Source organism: Dendrobium catenatum, unplaced genomic scaffold (genome assembly GCF_001605985.2).
Source record: "Dendrobium catenatum unplaced genomic scaffold, ASM160598v2 fragScaff_scaffold_1022, whole genome shotgun sequence".
NCBI lineage: Eukaryota > Viridiplantae > Streptophyta > Magnoliopsida > Asparagales > Orchidaceae > Dendrobium > Dendrobium catenatum.
The window spans coordinates 2,400,618-2,418,732 of record NW_021319484.1 but is presented as its reverse complement, the minus strand read 5'-3'; the positions used below and the strand labels follow the sequence as shown (position 1 = coordinate 2,418,732).

Here is an 18,115-nt window from a genome sequence, read left to right as displayed (position 1 = left end):
TAGACCCAAATGTCTGTCTAGAATTTGTTTCGTCGTTGCTAACACATTTTATTCTAGCTCATATTCAGGCTTTGTTTGAGACGGTTTTCTTACTGCTTCTTTAAAGCAATTTTTTAATACAAATTTTTTTATTTTTCAACTAGAAAACTGCTTTGAAGCAATAAAAAAGAGACTTCTTTGGGACGGCTTTCTTACTGCTTCTTAAATCAACTTTTTAGTATTACTTAGGCTCAGCTACAGCAAATTAATCAAACCAACCGCTCACAGGCAAGTTACAGCCAACAAATCACTATTGATACCACAAACAATAGAATTTTTTGCATTTACAAATCAGGTTCCAACTAATGTGTTCATCATCTAAACATAAGAACGTTTTAAGAAAAAAAATATTTTAAAAAATAGTACAATCAAACGTCACTATAATAACAAAATAAATTCAAAAATCAAAATAGCAGGTGAAGTTCAGCTAACCTGTGGGGAAAGTTACAGTGCTAATCTAACGCTGGTGTGCTGCCGATTCTGCTGCAAAAGAATACATATAAGAGAATATTTCATGTTATTCAGTGCCTCACCATTGCATTCTGATATCCTCTTAACATCTGATTTCATAAGATCCAGCCTTTGTGATGTACCGAACCCATTCGACTGTATTGTATCCACTCTTTTCCCAAACCTGCACAAGATTTGCAGTAAGGGATTAAATTTTATTAATGGTTTTGTAGGGTGTATATAGTTCAACTTTAGGTAGAACAAAATCATACCTTTAGAAATCTAACACGCAAGCCTGATGCAGTGAACATGGGAACCTAAAATTCAAAGGACTGAGGATTAATTAAATGACCTTAAATATTACACTATTTATTGGAAATAAAATACACATGCAGTTTCCAATAGAATGGCAGTTCTAATGGCACCAAGAACTGCTTCCAACTACGAGCATGGAGAAGAGGATAAAAGTGCTGGAAAGTTATTGATTTTGAGGGATAACGATGTCATAAGCTAAGGTAGATAAGAGTATAGAATTAACGGAGAAAGATTTAGGCTTCGTTTGGTTATTCCTTAACTTTTGTAAAAGATAGTTTTAAAAACGTTGGCAGAGAAAATGAAGTTCTCAAACCGAGAAACATATATCAAAAAACTTATAAAAACAGTAAAAAAAAAACGAAGTTATGCAAAAAGCATTTTCACGTAAGCGGCATATTCAAACTGCGGCAAACACCATTTCGAAACGGAGAAGGAGAAAATAAGCGGCCTCAAACGAGGCCTTAAACAAAACCTGAAATTCCATCTGGATTGGAGGCCTGGTCCAAGGTTTTTTCTCCGTCATTGTAGAAATAAGTTCAACCTCTGCACTCATGGTTGCTTCTGTTTGTCCAGGAAATTTTCTTATCCTGGAAGTTTAAATTGGGATATAACGTTTAGAAATAAACAAATTCAAAAACAAAGGCAGAACATCACGTGCATGTCTCTCAGAGCTTATCTTCCACTTCAAGTTCATTTCAACAAGCAAAAAGAAAGGAGAAACCTATAAACAGATACAGGTGATATGTACTGTGAAATCTTACTTCCAGACCAAACAATCAACAGAGGCATTGTATTTTGCTCGGCCTGATGTTACTTGAAAGCTTGTCTTGGCGGTTTGCTTTGGAACTGGAACCTTGACAACTACTCCAAGTGCAAACATCTTTGCACCAAAAACGCTCTTAACCTACAAAATATATAAGAATTAGATTAGTTTTAGACATAAAGAAATGTCAGAACTTGCCCACATGTGCAACATGCATACCTTCACATTTACTTCCAACCGGGTCCTGCCCAATTCCTTGATTGTTGGCAACACTCGAAATGGAAGATTCACACCTTCAGTAATCCGGTACCTAGGAAAAGTATATGTTTCTTTTTCCGTTAGAAGAAACCAAGAAAAGGTTTAAAAGAGCAGATTTCAACATATATGCATCTATAGAAGCCGTTCACAATTCAAGTGAGAAATCAGGTCAACTACTATTTTGATCAATGTCTTGTTAATAACAACAAAACTGCTTGCTGTTTAAAACTAAAACAGAAATAAATAACAAGTAAAATAGAGGAAAAGCCAGGGTAAGGAAGATTTGTTGAGCAGTTTGTGTCAATCTCTTTTTCATTGATCATCTCATCATCAAGTTAGGAAGGTTACTATCTCTTATCGCATGGGAAACTCTAACTACTTACATAAAGCATAGGTCACATAAAACTCCGCTAGGTTTCACAGACATTCTGAATATTATTTTCAAGTCAATTTGAAATCATATTACAACTATATTGTCTTGTCGAGTTGATTATGGATCAGGTTGGTGCAATTTATCCACTTGAAGGAATCTGAATCATTAATCTAAGCAATGATGAGATGACTTGCAAAGATCTAGAAGATACTTAAGCTAACGGCCTTACTTTTAGAAAATTTCAGCAGATCCGCCCGAGAATAAAATCCATAATTTATAGGAGAGATCAGAAGAGTAAAATGAGCATCCAAAATGGCCATACTGTGAATACCCAAGAGGGGCACAAGAGGCCGATACAAGACCACATGATGATCAAGAAGAACATCTATGCGCCCAAGAAGCCAGATGTGATGGTAAACGATGAAGAGAAGGTGAAGAGGCACAGAGAAACTATAATAGTGGAAATTAAGCAACATGACCAGAGACAATCGCCAATCAGGGGTGAAACAGACAATTATTCCTAATTCACTTTTGCAGATTAAATAAAAACTTATAAAGAGGGAGCTAGCTCCAAGAAGATGAAGCCAAAGAAGCTCATAAGGTATTCAAAAGTGCCAGTAATGGCTATCACTCAAGAAGGGTGACAAGTTGCCACAATAGGCAATCCAATAAAATGGAACACTATAGCACATTGCCAAGAGCATTTGTATAATATCAGCTCCAAGTTAGAATAAGCAGGCCTCATTAGTCAGCTATAACATAATAAGCCAATCCCTACATGAGGATGGCTACTCAAGAGAATTAGGCTAACTTAAGCAGAAAAAATAATTAACACTACTAATAGGTCACCTATAAAAATAGATAATATTTTAGCTTGTATTGGACGTATTGCACGGTCTAGATATATTTTATGAGTCTACACCACCACCAGAGTTAGTTACAATAGTCTTTAAATTGACTACATCTTTAGAGGATTGACTACAAATTTTATTTGCTCGCTGATTAATAGTAATTTCTAGGGGAAAATGAACTTAAAGGGAATATTCATGATCAAGGAGCTCTCGAGCCCTAACTCTCCCACTTGGGACTAAATTGCTTAAGCAAAGAAGATAATAGTTTAGTCATTTCAAATCAAGTTCAACAAGTTTAATACAAGTTTAAAATAGACAAGGGAACCTATGGTATCCAGGTGGGGCATTGTCCATGCTAAATGAGTCCAAATAATAAGTTTAAAAATGGAATTTAACCAAATTAGCAAGGAGGGCAACAATTAGAGTTTAATTTATGCTTTGGATAAGCCAAAACACTATTTAATGAGGTTTTTGATAAAGCCAAAACTAACTCCACAAATTTAAGTTATACATGAAGGATTCACATGAAAAGTATGGGAGAGAAAAGATTAATCAACTCAAGGAATTCAAAGAAATCCAAATAAATTTTCACAATTCACTCCATCAAAATCTCACTCTCTATCATGGACACCCCAAATCAATGAGAGAATTATTTAAGGGAATATTCTCTTAAATATTTTCAAATAAATTTGATAAACAATTACATTAGAACTTGTCTTAACAAAGAGAGTATCACAGATAAATTTTATATTAAATTTCCTATTTTAAAGTCAGATTTGAATTTTTATGTAGTTTTATGATTTCTTTAATAGGTAATTAGATGCTATAAATATAATTTGTAACTAGAATTGAAAATCAATGGAACAAAAATTCAATTCACTTGACAATGAGTCCTTTCTTATTCTATCATATCTCTTCTATCCTTCAAAATCTTCCAGCCAACTACTCCTAGGAGTATCCAAAATCATCAGCAGCATTTTTCTTTCTCAGGTATCTAATACCAGAAGGGGTGACCAGGTCATTTCAATAAGTCAACAGTTATAGCCACCAGTTTCAGTTCAAGAACAAATCGGAACTTCAGATGCTATTTTGATAAATGATTTGCTAATAACAGTGAACTTGCTCACTATTTAAAGCCAAATCAAAGAGAAAATAACTAGCAAAATAGAGGAAAAACTATGGCAAGGAAAGTTTGAATGCAAAAGAACGTAATTAGGATTTTATAGAGCAATTCATGATAGCCCCTTTTTCATAGATCATCTCCATCAAGCTAGGAAAAAAGCTAGGAAGGTTATTGTGTTTGAACTCATAGGAAACACTAGAACTTACATAAAACCTTTACCAGTTCTGTAGCAGTCCTCAACATTATTTCTAAGTCAGTTTGATGTCATAATACATTGTATTGAGACGTCAAGGTGATTACGAATAAGTTAGCCACTCAAATCTTCAATGATAAGGAGGTTTCTAAAAATTTTGACATGATAATAATATATGCATTCCCCAAGACAACCTTAACAGGAAGTTCACAACTTCCAAAAATCAAGATGCAACCAGACAGATTAAATATATCAAAACTAGTTTTACAGTATTCCATCAATAAACCAGGTTCACGGCCTCAAATTATTCAAACATCACAGAATTTCCTAGTTCAGCCATTTCAAGCATGTTCTATCAAAAGTTTTTAACATAAACCTTGCAAAAACTATTTTACAACAAATATAAAACATGCATGCTGCATGCATGAAATGAACTTTAGAACCTTTACTAAAAAATTCAAATCTGCAACTTATGCAATCTGTAAGACAAAATCAATGTCCATTTCTAGTCAAGGTTAAGGAGTGATTAATTACTTCATAAGTTCAAATTCTCCATCAGGTGGCACAAAACTGACCGTCTTTTCCGAGTTAAACCTTGTCAGGTTCACACATTGATGAAATGTGACATCGTCAAGCTCTATTGTCTTTCCACTGCAATACCACATTAATAAAAATAGTAAAAACCAATTTTAAGGAAAAACACATGATTCATCAATCACAAGGTTATACAAACTATTATTGATATCAAATCTGAATAAATATTTAGCAGTAGAAATGAAAATAAGACTAAATTGCTATTGCAAAAGATTACATAAAAAAATGAACGCATGGCAACTAGTTAGCCTTGCATGCAAAAGTCTACTCGTTAAGGCTATAATGAACAGAACTCCCCCATGTCTAGAAAGGGCATGCTCTCTTTTCCCGTCAAAAATAACCTCAAAGAAAATCTCCAAGCATTATATGGAAAAGAAAAACTCATCGGTATAAGAAATATAAAAAGGTGAATAAGGCTTTTAAAGATCTCCATGAAAAATTTATAAGACATCCTGATATCTTAGTGCACTATCGCATACCTCTAAGCATAACTGGACGTCAACCATGCCATAACTGTACGTTTCAAATATGAAAGGATGTCATACCCTCCGTAAAGCCAATCAATGACAACCAAATAAACAAAACATTCTACTTAGTTATTTCAAGAACAATTTCAAATTGAACTTACAAAAATGTGGATATTATTCAAAAACACAAATAAGAGGTGAACTTTTATTGTTTTTTGGTTTTCTATACATGTATCTTAACTTGCATTTATTTCGAGCTTCACTTAGCTATCAACGACTTTATATCACTCCAGAAATTTAAAAAAAAAAGATAAAAGAAAGGGGAAACTTATTTATCATTTTTATCATAATCCATCCCAAATGGGATATTATATACCAATAATGAAGTCACATAAGAAAATGTCGATCAATGATATTTGATGAACTAAATATGAACTTCAAATAAATCAAGAATGGAGGCTAGTGCATACATCTTATCACCAATAATAATCATATCAATCCTTGGTAACATTTAGAGCAATGCATGAAGCTTCATAAGAGTGCTTATCCTTGAGGTGGGCCTGAGCTTCGCAAAAAGGAGACATGATGGCCATGTCCTCTTTAGTATTTTCTTGAGAAAATTGGAAGTAATCCCTCTAGATTTCTAGCCATAATGAAGAGCCGTTAGTAAATTATGTCAATGTCATCCATGATTCGTGTCAGCCTTGCCATCCAAGGCATTTTTCAAAATTTGCTAATTGCAAGTTAAGTTCTTTCAAGACAACAAAGGAAGATGCTAACTTTTCATCAAACTTATTGATTATTATACAACAATACTCAATTAAACAATTTTTAACCTGTATTTTAAAAAAGTGGTCTTCAATTCCACAAAATCAGCAAGCAATATCTTGGACAATGAACAGATCGAGCATAGTTGTTATCGTCTACAAAAAATAAAATAAAATAAATAAAAAAGAGCATAGTTGTGATCGTCGAAGATTGAAGGCAGAAGATGCAACAATCTCTATTATTGCAGTAGTTGGGAATCAAGAATGCAATTATGCGAAGATTGGCTAAAAAGGCATGATCATAGGATGGAAGCAACTTCGAAATTGAGTAACTCATTTCATGGAGAATGTTGATGATAAATAGCATTTCTTGGCTGATGATGAAATCACTAAGAGTCAATATTAAAACCATCGATATTCGACAGAAAGTGCTGCAAGTTTCTTGGGAGATGGCATTGCCAACATGGATTGTCGCAAATCCAATTGCAGAGGTTGCAAACAGGTCAGTGTAAAATCTTAACAAGGTGGAGTATTGATAAGTTGATGACTATCATACCAAAGAGCAGTTATTGGAATTTCTCAAGTGGGGGAGATAGCAAGGCACCCAAATCTGGACGAAGCGTTGGCCTGAACAAAGTTGGCGAATGTATTCATCAAATATTGACAACACAATATAAGTGGCGAAATCATGAGGGGTGTCACAGAAATGGGGGGAGATCTTGATGGGCAGATGTTGCTAGAAAATCAGGGCAAGGTGGATAACAATATCAACGATGAAGGAAAATCCATGGAAACTTAGAGTTGCCACACTACAGTTTTGGCGAAGTTTGGGTCAAAGGTGTGGTTGGGGCTAAATAGCTAAGGTAATTGGAGTTCTTGGAGTGTACCAGCGGCCCAGCAGCGATCTGGATGGTGTCTGGTTGATTTGATGAATAAAATAACTCAAATGAGACATCAAAGAGATCACTCGAACATGGAAAACAAGGATAAGCAGCGATGGAGATAGCTATCAACAAAAGCACCAATGCTAAGATCCAATATCCTAATTAGAGCATTTTAAGCTACTTAATCACTCCAAAGATTAAGAAAGAACATGAAACTTATTAAACAATTTTTCTAACATCATCCTCGCCTAAATGGGGTATTACAATACTATAATGAGCTAATTAGTCTAACTAATTAACCACTCTTAACAACTAAACATCATCTTAATATTATACCACAATATTTTTACGACCAACACTCAAATTCATATATTATTAGCATAATTCTAGTCTTATAAAATTTACATGATCGCACAATAAACCTAAAGCTCCACTTCATTTGACCACCCAAACTTCACGCTGGAAGTTATATCCTCAACATATCCCCACTCTTCTATATAAGACTCCAACATGATTTTTCTTCTAATAAAATTGTTTCATAATTACTAATGACACGACCATGAAAACTCAATATCATATATTCAATCTTTGTTTTAATAATTATAAGTTTTATATTTTTTAAATATTTTCTCAACTGTTCTAACATTCTACTCATTTCAACAGATGTTTTGATTAAAATTATGTCATCTAAAATATATATAAAAGAAACCACACATTGAATATCCTTCGTAAATATCTCCAAAACCACACATTGACTAATGGATATTTAACAGTGCATGCCCAAGTGAAAACAACCATAGTTGCAATCCAACATAAAGTATCACATTTTTTGCCAATTTGTCAGTTTAAAATGAAGAAAAAAGTTCATGAAACCAATAAAATAAAATGCATTCAAGAATCAAATCCATTAAATTCATAATAACTAAAAACCCGGTACATAAGATCTCCCACAAGGGCACGTGGGCACGTGACCTCTTGATGGTTTTATGTCATTTAGATATTTGAATGTTACATAAGTGAATATAAAGATTTAGATGTTAGATATGTAAATATATAAGAATTTTGTGGCATGTAAAACCCCCTAATAAAAAAAAATAAAACCAAAGTTTAACCAAAATAAAAGCATCTGACAGTAAGAAAATGTTCAAAACTGTGATCTATTATTTATGACCCTATATGGAAGGAAGATGGAAATATCTAAATTGATTATTTGTTTACTTATCTTGTTACAACAAAACCAAATACACAAATTCCAAAATAAAGACCACTAATTTTGATTTGGGCTTCTTGAAATCTCAGTCTGTCATGCCACTTACAAAATGTAAGGTATAAACATCCATATATTATTCCTATAAAGGAGGAAAAGGTTTTAACACCAAGATCTATTTAACATTAAAAGGTTCTCAAGAAACAAAAATAGGTCAAATGGTTTTCTATAAACATGGAAAAGCCACGGCTCTTGAGAAATAGCAATTGACGCACTCTTTATTATCATCAAAACACAAACAAGTTTGTGTAAGATTTTATGTACATAATAAGTTGCTCAAGGAAGCACAATGAATGGAGAAACGATATTCAAATCAAGCAAAAGATATTGGTTCCAGTTCAATTCTGAAAAGCCACAATTTAAATGAATTGAAGAGATGATCATGATTGAAAACTTTCGAAATATAATGAAGGAAAGATATTCCATACCTTTTCATAGGCCTGGATTTAAGCTGTGATTCCTTTTCCAGACCAATTTTGTCATTTAAGCCCAGTTTCAAATCAGGCATACCCGAAAGGAAGCATTTCATGAGAATCTTCCCAGTCACATCACAACGGAGCACACTACCTGAACCAATGAAGAGAGCAGTGAAGTTGATATGAATAAAACTTTAGTATATATAGTGTCTTCCTTTTTAAACTACCAACAACAAAATGGAATAAACCTTTAGAAGACATAAGGAGGTTGACACTTTCCACAATATCCAAGAAAACCTGAAAAGGAAATATAGGGTAAGTATATCAACAATAGTTCAAGCAGTCCATAAGATAAAAATTGAATATTTTATAAATAGAGGAAAGGAATAAAAGAAGAAAGATAAAAAAAAAATCACCTCATTTTTCTTATACACAAGACCCTCACGCCTCCAACCAACAGCACCCGTAACTTGTAAGGTTGCATTTGGAACTGGCTTGTCCGAGGGCTATCATTGCAGAAGAATGAAATTACAAAATGTTCACTTTAGACAAATGGGCAGCAAGAAGGTTGGTCGTATGTATGTAGCTCGTGGCCACCCAATAGCATATATTTGAACATCAAAGTGCAAGTTCAAGCATATCTGGAGACAAAGTTCGACAACCAACAAACTTGATTCTATTTCTAGTTATTACTCGCTCAGCCTCGCATCTTTTAAAACATAAATTTTTCAAAAAGAAAAAGCTTTTGAAAAGTTGTTAATAAATTGGCAAAAGGAAAATCATTAAAATGGCAATGGTGAGCCCGCCAGCATGATGGATATCACAGATTAATATAAAGCAATTTCATAAATGGCAATGACATCATTCAGTAAGCCTAAACTAAAGTGTTTTGACACAATTGTTTTGCTTGCATACATGAAAGTGTCCACATAAGTTGGAAGATTGTCATCCTACATCATACTATGGAACCTGACCTTTGATGAGAATGGTGAACGAACTCCTTCCTGAGTGATATAGAGCTTCAAAATTTCAGGCGAAAGATTCTGGGGATAACCAAAGTCCATGATCTCTGCAAATTATATGACAAGGGATCAATTATGAATGACAGCTAAAACACCTAGAGGAGAGGGGCAATTAAGAAAGATGGAACAGGCCATTGAAATAAGCTTAAAGATAAGTTAACAAAAATTTCTTGACGTATTGCAAAGTAAAGAGAAACGAATGCATATTCACTTAATTGCTCCATCTCTTTGAATCTTTCAATGCAGGTCTAAAATGGCTTGACGTTTTAGTTTCTAATTCCAAGGGTGATGGTGGCAGCTCTAGATAAAGAATGCTTTACATGGTAATCAAGGACTTGAGCAAGTCCTTTGTGCTTAAGTAAAGAATAAAGATGATATACAGAATTAAAGAGAATTTATAAAAGTTGGCTAAAAAATATTTCCCAATCATCCTCATGGAATCCAATCTCCATTGTGTTGCAAGGAAACAATAGGATAACAGAACAATAATGTAGGCTTAAGCATCTTCTGCTTTCCTCCAACTTCAGTGAAACTGCACATAAATTTATTTTACTCAGATGATTTGTTTCTTTTTTATTTTCACTGATACACCCGTGGCATCACTAATTCCAACGGAAAAAACAACTTGATGTTAATAATTATCAATCTCCAAAAGCTACAGTTGCTAAGCGTGCCAAAAAAATGTTAGAAAACTGTTGCACACAGAATAGGTTACTCAAATTCCTAGTGTGAAACTAATCATAATAGTACTAAAATTCAAAATGTTAGGGCAAGGTGTAAACATTTTCTTCCTATTTTATTTACCATCTTGCCCTTGAAAATTCTTTGAAATTGTGTAAAGTAAGAAAACTCTAGCAATCACAAGCACATATTAGAAGAGAAAAAAGAATCAGGCAGGTTTGATCGAACATCAAATACAGCTCTAGATCTGAACAAACATAAGTGATAAAAAGAAAAGCCTACCAAATATTTGGATTAGGATTTTTTATATGATTATGAAGAAAAATTAGTGGAACCAGGCAACTGCATTGCAACAAAATAATCAACAACAACAATAACATCAAATATTTATCCCACCACGTGGGCTTGGCTACATGAATCATTTGTCTCCATTGTGTCATGTTAAGAGTCAAATTCTCATTTAAATCTAATAAAGAAAGATTATTTCTAATATTTTATAACCAAGTCTTTTTAGGTATACCTCTAACTTTCTTAACATAAGTCAAATCTAATACATTTACTCTTCTAACTACATCATCAGAAGGCTGTTCTTTATGTGAACAAATCATCTTAGGCGACCCTCTCTAATCCTATCTGCCATTGGAGCTTCTCCAACCTTTTTCATGTATATTCTATTTCTAACAGTAAAGCCACTCATCCACCTGAGCATCCTCATCTCTGCAATCACTTAACTTAATAGTATGCTTCTCTTTTAATGGCCAACATTTTGCGCCATAAAGCATTGCAGGTCTCATCAACATCTTATAAAATTTTCCCGTTTGACTGTACTTTCCTATCACACAACAAGCCCAATGCATTCCTCCACTTCAACCATCCAACTTGAATTCTACTAATAATATCTTCATCTATTTCACCGTGACTCTGAACAATAGACCTAACATATCTAAATTGTATATTTTTATTAATGACTTGATTGCCCAAAGTCACAATCCCCCCAATAGATTTATTACTACTAAAATTGCACTCCATGTATTCGATTTTGGATATACTCAAACGAAAACCTTTATATTAGTGTTCTTTAAATGTCCCGATCTAATTTTAGAACAACGTTTTACTTTATTTTTCATATTCTGCTACTTCATCTTAAAGTCCATAACTAATAAGTGATATTAGGTACATAACCTTTCACTCGGAATAATTTTACAATCTTTGTAATCAAAACTATCTATTTTTCTTATAAACAAATAATCAATCTAAATTTTTACTATATCCATTCTTATAAGTGATGAGATGCACATCTCTTTTCTTAAATAAGGTATTAGCAATTACAAAATCATAAGTTAGAGTAAAATCTAATACGATCTTACCACCTTCATTGGTCGATCTAAATACATAGCCATCATAAATGCTTTTAAAATCATCCACTCTCTACCAACATATTCATTTAAATCTCCTCCATAAAACTCTTTCTTCAAGAGGTATGAATAAATCAAACGGTAAAAACTTTCTTGCCAGTCTATCCACTATAGGTATGAATAAATGTTTCCTAGCTGGACTCAGATTGAATGATTGATATTTAGCCCATGCTATACCCAATTTATGCAATCCAAACACGATTGGGTAGCACAAAATAAATGGATGAAGACAGAGCATAAATAGATGACCTCTTTATCAATAGCAACCTGTACTCTCAACTAACCAAAAAAAAACTTAGACTTAACATTGTTTTAAACCGATTCAACATTAGTGAATTTTCACCAACAACTGGAAGGTCAGATTTTAAACAGGTTTACCTAAGTCTTCATTTTTTTATACCTTGCGTGGTTAAAAATCATATGACAGACATTTATAAATCTCAACCTTACAATCCCGAAACAGACATTTATACCAAAATGAAGGAAAGATTCATTGCTTAGTCCAGGGCTACAACAATAACTTTTCTAGGTTCTACAAAAGCATGACATGAATCATCACGTAAGAAGCCTTTGCATATGAATAGACTCCATAAAAAAAATGAACTGAGGAAAAATAAGGAAGAATATTTACAGATCAAATCTCTATGATTTCAGAAAAGACTACCGCATAAATGATTAATCTTTTGATAGAAACACAGTTCTCTACAATGCTATTGAAATAAAGGAAATACATCAAAAGGTTCAACGCGTCGAACCGGAAGATAGATTAAATACTAATATTCAAAATTTGACGTTATACAAAGAAATTCGTTCTCAGCATGTTAAACATCGCCCTCAGGTCACTAAGGAGGTTCAAAATAAATTTATAATGGCTTAAGTAACCCAGAGCGCATAAGGAGAATGTTTTACAAGAAACCAATCACAGCCATGCAAGCCAGCAAAAGTTTCGGAAGCAAACAAACAGTGACAACCATTTATTATTTAGCTGGCTTGCATAAGTAGGTAGTTTTCTCTATAGACAAGCAATCCAACAAGTGCGGCGATCAATTACTTAAACTAGAGTGTCATTATTTTCTCTGTTTTCTCAATACAGCCATTGCGTACATAGTCAAATCAGTCCAATGACTTGTCTAAATAGGTTTCACATAAATATATGGAAAAAAAAAAACAACTACGGACATTATAAAAACTGTATTTGGATTACCAAAAGATCATAAAAGTGGATTAAATGCTATTCATCCATTTAGGCACGGTTTGTTTGCCCGTTCCCTGTGCTTTTTTCCGTTTCAAAACGACTTTTTTTTTTTGCCGTTTGAATGTGCCGCACGCTTTTTGCAAAACTTTTGCAAAACTCCATTTTCTTACTGTTTTGAGAAGCGACATGGTTTAGCTTTTTCCGTTTAAAAACTCCATTCCCTCTAATGATGTTTTTGAAACGGAGAAGTTCAAAAAACCAAACGAAGCCTTAAAATGAAATATGAGGTTAGATTAGTAGAAGAATTTCAAAGGACATAGCCTGATCATGAAAATAAAGGGTATGACATATTTGCAAGGAGTAAAGCACAAACCACATATTTGGGATAAGACTAAAGGTTATATCTACCATTTTGTTTTTTGATGAATTATACACAAATCAGTTGATTTACATAAGGAACTGCTAAAAGAACTATGTTAACAATAAAAGATCATAAAAATATAAGGGAAATAAGTTCTAAGGTTGGGAACATATTGCATACCATCAAGAAGCTCATATATTAGAACAAAGTTGTTCCGTATAGCATCTTCATCAAAAGCCCCACCAAAGTAAGACTTGAACAGTGCAACAGCCTGAACATCAACAAATTTCAGTACTTGAAGAAAGCCAAGGAAACTATAAATTTTTTAATATCAACCAAATTTAATCAACACAAGGCTATTTTGTTTTGCATGCCATCAATAAATTCAAAATTTGGAGAGTGCCATCATTCCATATTCTCAATACAATTCAACTTCGACATGCAAGAGAATGTACCCTTCCAACATCAATGTCTCTGACAACCATCAATTATAAATTTAACCAAATTTATAGGATTATCGGATCAACAGTGAACATGTTAAGGCCTGCATAACATATGCAAATGCTTGAATTGAAAGCTAAGGGAGGGATATAAAATCAACAATTAATTAGTAGAGCTATTAGAATATTTTAAGGGAAGAATATTGTGCTCTTACGTTAATTTGTAGAGATGTTCAAAAAAAAAAAACTTAACACATCCTTTATCACTACAGTTCCTAAAAACTCTAGTACCCTCATTATAATGAAAGAGATAGCACCATATAGGGGAAAGGCACAGATGCAAAATAATAGAACTACAGATTTTTTTTTTTTTTTTCAGAGATAATTGTTTGTTTGCATCAGTATTTTGAATTTTTACAAGTTTTCTTATAATCAATAATTAAATATTATAACAGAAAACTCATAAATCAAAGAAAAGTTCTTAGCCTACACAAGAACACCAACACCACAGACTGTCACTCCCAAAGTTTGAAATTATAGCGGTTTTTAGAGGGATAAAATTGAACGCACATAGACTATGCAATATAAGACAACTATTAAGTAAAATTTACGACTATGGAGGAACTTAAGCAGCATAGGCACAGTTAAAAATGGAAAGAAGGGATATCAAGCATACCTCAACAACAAATTTGAAAGCACAAGCAACATTAGCGTTGCTGCTCACAACAATCACAATGTAAACATTACTGATTCTCATGTAAAAGAAAGAGCAACCTCCAATTTGCCGAACAGGACATATGCCTAGTTCTTTTGTCTGCATTATGTGCATTCGGAATGCATCCACCATGTTTCCCCTGTATGAAGCACACATTGTTAGAGCATGCATATAAACAAATAAATAAAAAAATAATACTATGCAAGAAAGCATTCTTGCAGAATATGCAAAAAAAAAACCATAATGATACTTAATTGTACACATATGTCCATTGCACCATATGCATTCTATCCATGTAAATCAAGATAATCAAAAGAGTATTAGTACAACCAATTCAAATCCTCTAGAGTTTCCACTTAGCACAAAAAATCTAAATGATAACACATATACATATATTATGAGAAGAATTTTGATGAACTATAAAATTTGATCCATATCCGAGATATGAATTGTTTAAAAAACCAAGTGATGAACTCCAATGGAAGAAAAGGAACACTGAAATGGGCTTCTTGTCATGGATGATTGGTGCAATTGCATCTGCAAAAGTAGCTACCATCTTTCAAAACAGACTCATACAAGGGGATTGGATCCAAAAAAAGGGGTTGAAGTGCACGAAATTGCACTAGGGTTTCATTTAGACAACCATATAAGCTATCAACAATAACCATTAATCAAACCAAATAGCAATAATAAGAAAAATAAGCACTAAAACCCTCTCTTCCATCTTTGAAATGACTTTGCATCTAGCTAATACAATCAGTGCAACCAACAAGCCATGCGCCATAGGGGAATGGTAACTCCTAACCCATAAACCAGCTTGCCAGATATGATTATCCAACTTGATTCCAATTTTGTCTTGCTAAAATTAAAAAACCATCCCGGGAGCTTTATTTTCCTCGCATTCAAAGCAATAAAAAATTAACACGCCATGCGAAATCAGCATTACCTATTATTCCTCATATTGATCTGTTAATCGACTCGCATAAATCAATTCAACATATTAAGATAGATATTCACATCCATGGCATTTCAGACCTAAAAAGAACAAGGGGAAATGACTCTTACCCGACATCGTCACGGTAGAGGCGATTGATGAGGACATCACCTCGAAGATTAAGGAAATATATAGCAGATGCTGCAACAGGCATCTCTTCCGCCGCAGCGATCCGTTGTTAAACTAAAACAAGGATTCAGAATCTTTCCAAGAGCCCTACCTCCCGATTGCAACCATAAATCTGTAGCAGGTTGCAATTCGGAATAGAAAATAAAATCACTCTACCAAACTCGGCTGCCAGCTATTGATCGAAAGATCTAAGATTTGGGGTTTTGCAGATCTATCAAGGGCTTCCGACCAGCAGATCGGGAGGGGCTGAGGAGAAGGAGAGTGGTGAGAATGGTTCTTTCCTCCAATTCTATACAATAAGCAAGTGTTTTCTTCTGCTTCTTTTCCGATTCAACGCCATCTAAGGAAGCGCACCACCATTCGCACGTGCCTTCCCAGATATTTTTTTTTATTTAATTTGTTGAAAATTTAATACAGAGTATTAGAAGTAGGATTAATTTTAAAAATGAAATAGTTTCATAATTATTTACATGAAATTGAATTAAAGAAATTAAATGATGGCATTCGTTTAGTTTAGGTAATGATTGACTTTTTCCGAGGACTACATGTGCCTCAGGTGAACGAGAAACTATTATGTGCGAAGATTAGATGCAAAATGTCATCTGGAGGTCAATCAGATTGCGTCACGTCAGCGGTATCGAGCCACGATGTAAAGTGCAGGGGTGACGTGGTGCATTCTAATTGGTCTCTAGACTGCGTTCAGCATCCACACATAATATTTAATCCAGGTGAACGCGGCTTTCCTCAAGTGGACATGGTTGACGAGAGTAACGTGGCAAGGCGAGGCTAGTTGTTTGCTATTTGATCAGCTAACCCAATTGCCCGGCCATTATCTATCTGCACAATTGGCTAGTCGCGTTCCTAACTCGGTGCGCGCGAGATATTTGCTTTAAGTATTGAAAAATTAAATCAAAGTTATTTAAAGCATAATGTTGTAGAGTTTTAAATTAGTGAGTCATTAGATTTACATTAATTGATTATTAAATTTAATTCTAGATTAGTGTGTAGATAACTTTATTATTTTGAAATTATTTTTAAAAAAAATTATAAAATACTTTAAAATTAATTGTCGTAATGTCTAGTCCATCATTTGGTTAGTTGAAATTAGGTGGATAATTAAAATAAAGCAAGTAATGTCCCCAAAAAAAGTAAGTTAACTCTTAAATTATGTGGAATTTAACTTAATGTTATTGATTAACTTAAATGTGTTATTATATTATTTTGAAATGAAATTATTTTAAACTAATTTATAATTTAGTTTAAATCATGTTGTTGAACCATCTGATGATGAAGTAATAATTGATTTTTATTATGATTTGGAATTAAAAAATATTAATATGTTTTAATTTAGTTATATAATTGAATTTTAGAGGCAACAAAAAAGGAAATGTTGTTACTTTCTAAATCTATAAAATATAATTTCAATTTTTTATATTTTAAAGAATTGGGTGAGTATAATTATCTTTTAATTTAGGCTTCTTTCGTAATGACTTTTTAATTGCTTGTTAAAATAGAGTTTAATACAAAAAAAAATAGTTTTGTACTAAAACTCTATTTTAAAAAGCAATAAAAAAGTCGTCCCAAACGAAGCCTGGTTCATTTATAGCATATGATTATGTAGTTGTTAGATGTAAAGTCATAAAAGAACTATATTTGTTCCTATTGCTTACAAAATTATGTTCACATTATAATGCGCTGTAAAATATTAATGTCAAATCAACTGCACAGAACTACCGTATTATATAAGTTGTATGTTGTTAATATATATGTTTATGTGAATTTAAATTTCATTTTACATATGTGACTTACTTAAGCTTGGTTATATAAGTGATACATCTCCAAGTGAAGTTGATCGTTGAGATCAATTCTTTCTATCAAAGTTGTGAAAATCAAACCGAACAATGAGCCAAAAGAAGCAGGACTCATAGTTCAACTAGACCAGTCAACATTTAACTTGGTCAACTAAGCTTAGATTGAGGCAAACCAAACCCATTTACATCAAATCATTGCATATAATTAATTCAAGTTATCCAAGACTCACCAAGTTCTTAACCCCTTTTAATGCATGGCTTAAACACACCCAAATTATTGTTAAGTAAAATCATAGTGAGTTTGATAAAGTCAACTAACTAAAACTTGGTCAAACTCACATACATTTGCAACCCTTCATGTACCTTGCTTCAAAGCCATGTCACTCCACTCAATTAACATTTGTACACTTCCTACACTCCACATCAGCACATTTGACTAGTTGACTAGTCAACTTGGTCAACATACACTTAAATAAGTCCTAAATGGTCAAACTAAGCTAAACACCCCATTCCTTCCATACTAAGCATTATCAACTATTCAAATTCCCTCTATAGTCTTTTTCAATGCTCCCTAAATAGTGCTTAATCCCTA

The 18,115-nt window shown here is 33.3% G+C and overlaps 1 protein-coding gene across 1 annotated transcript; it reads right to left on the bottom strand.

Annotated features, from left to right (window-relative positions):
* Nucleotides 1-272: 272 nt before the first annotated feature.
* On the bottom strand, nt 273-16,034 carry LOC110107689 (AP-2 complex subunit mu). The gene is made up of 13 exons (XM_020838022.2): nt 15,655-16,034; nt 14,551-14,728; nt 13,615-13,705; nt 9,735-9,829; nt 9,177-9,266; nt 9,009-9,057; nt 8,773-8,911; nt 4,900-5,016; nt 1,787-1,877; nt 1,566-1,708; nt 1,277-1,391; nt 762-806; nt 273-673 (listed from the first exon to the last, which is right to left on the bottom strand). Exons 1-13 carry the CDS (start codon nt 15,735-15,737, stop codon nt 593-595), a joined length of 1,317 nt encoding a protein of 438 aa, XP_020693681.1. The 5' UTR covers nt 15,738-16,034; the 3' UTR covers nt 273-592.
* Nucleotides 16,035-18,115: the final 2,081 nt, after the last annotated feature.

Excerpts from the sequence above, each read along its gene's own strand:
- LOC110107689 (XM_020838022.2), bottom strand. The coding sequence starts at position 15,737 with ATGCCTGTTGCAGCATCTGCTATATATTTCCTTAATCTTCGAGGTGAT. Across the intron at positions 5,017-8,772 it reads AAATCCAGGCCTATGAAAAG|TGGAAAGACAATAGAGCTTG; the intron begins GTATGGAATATC and ends GTGGTATTGCAG. Across the intron at positions 1,392-1,565 it reads GTTGATTGTTTGGTCTGGAA|GATAAGAAAATTTCCTGGAC; the intron begins GTAAGATTTCAC and ends TTAAACTTCCAG.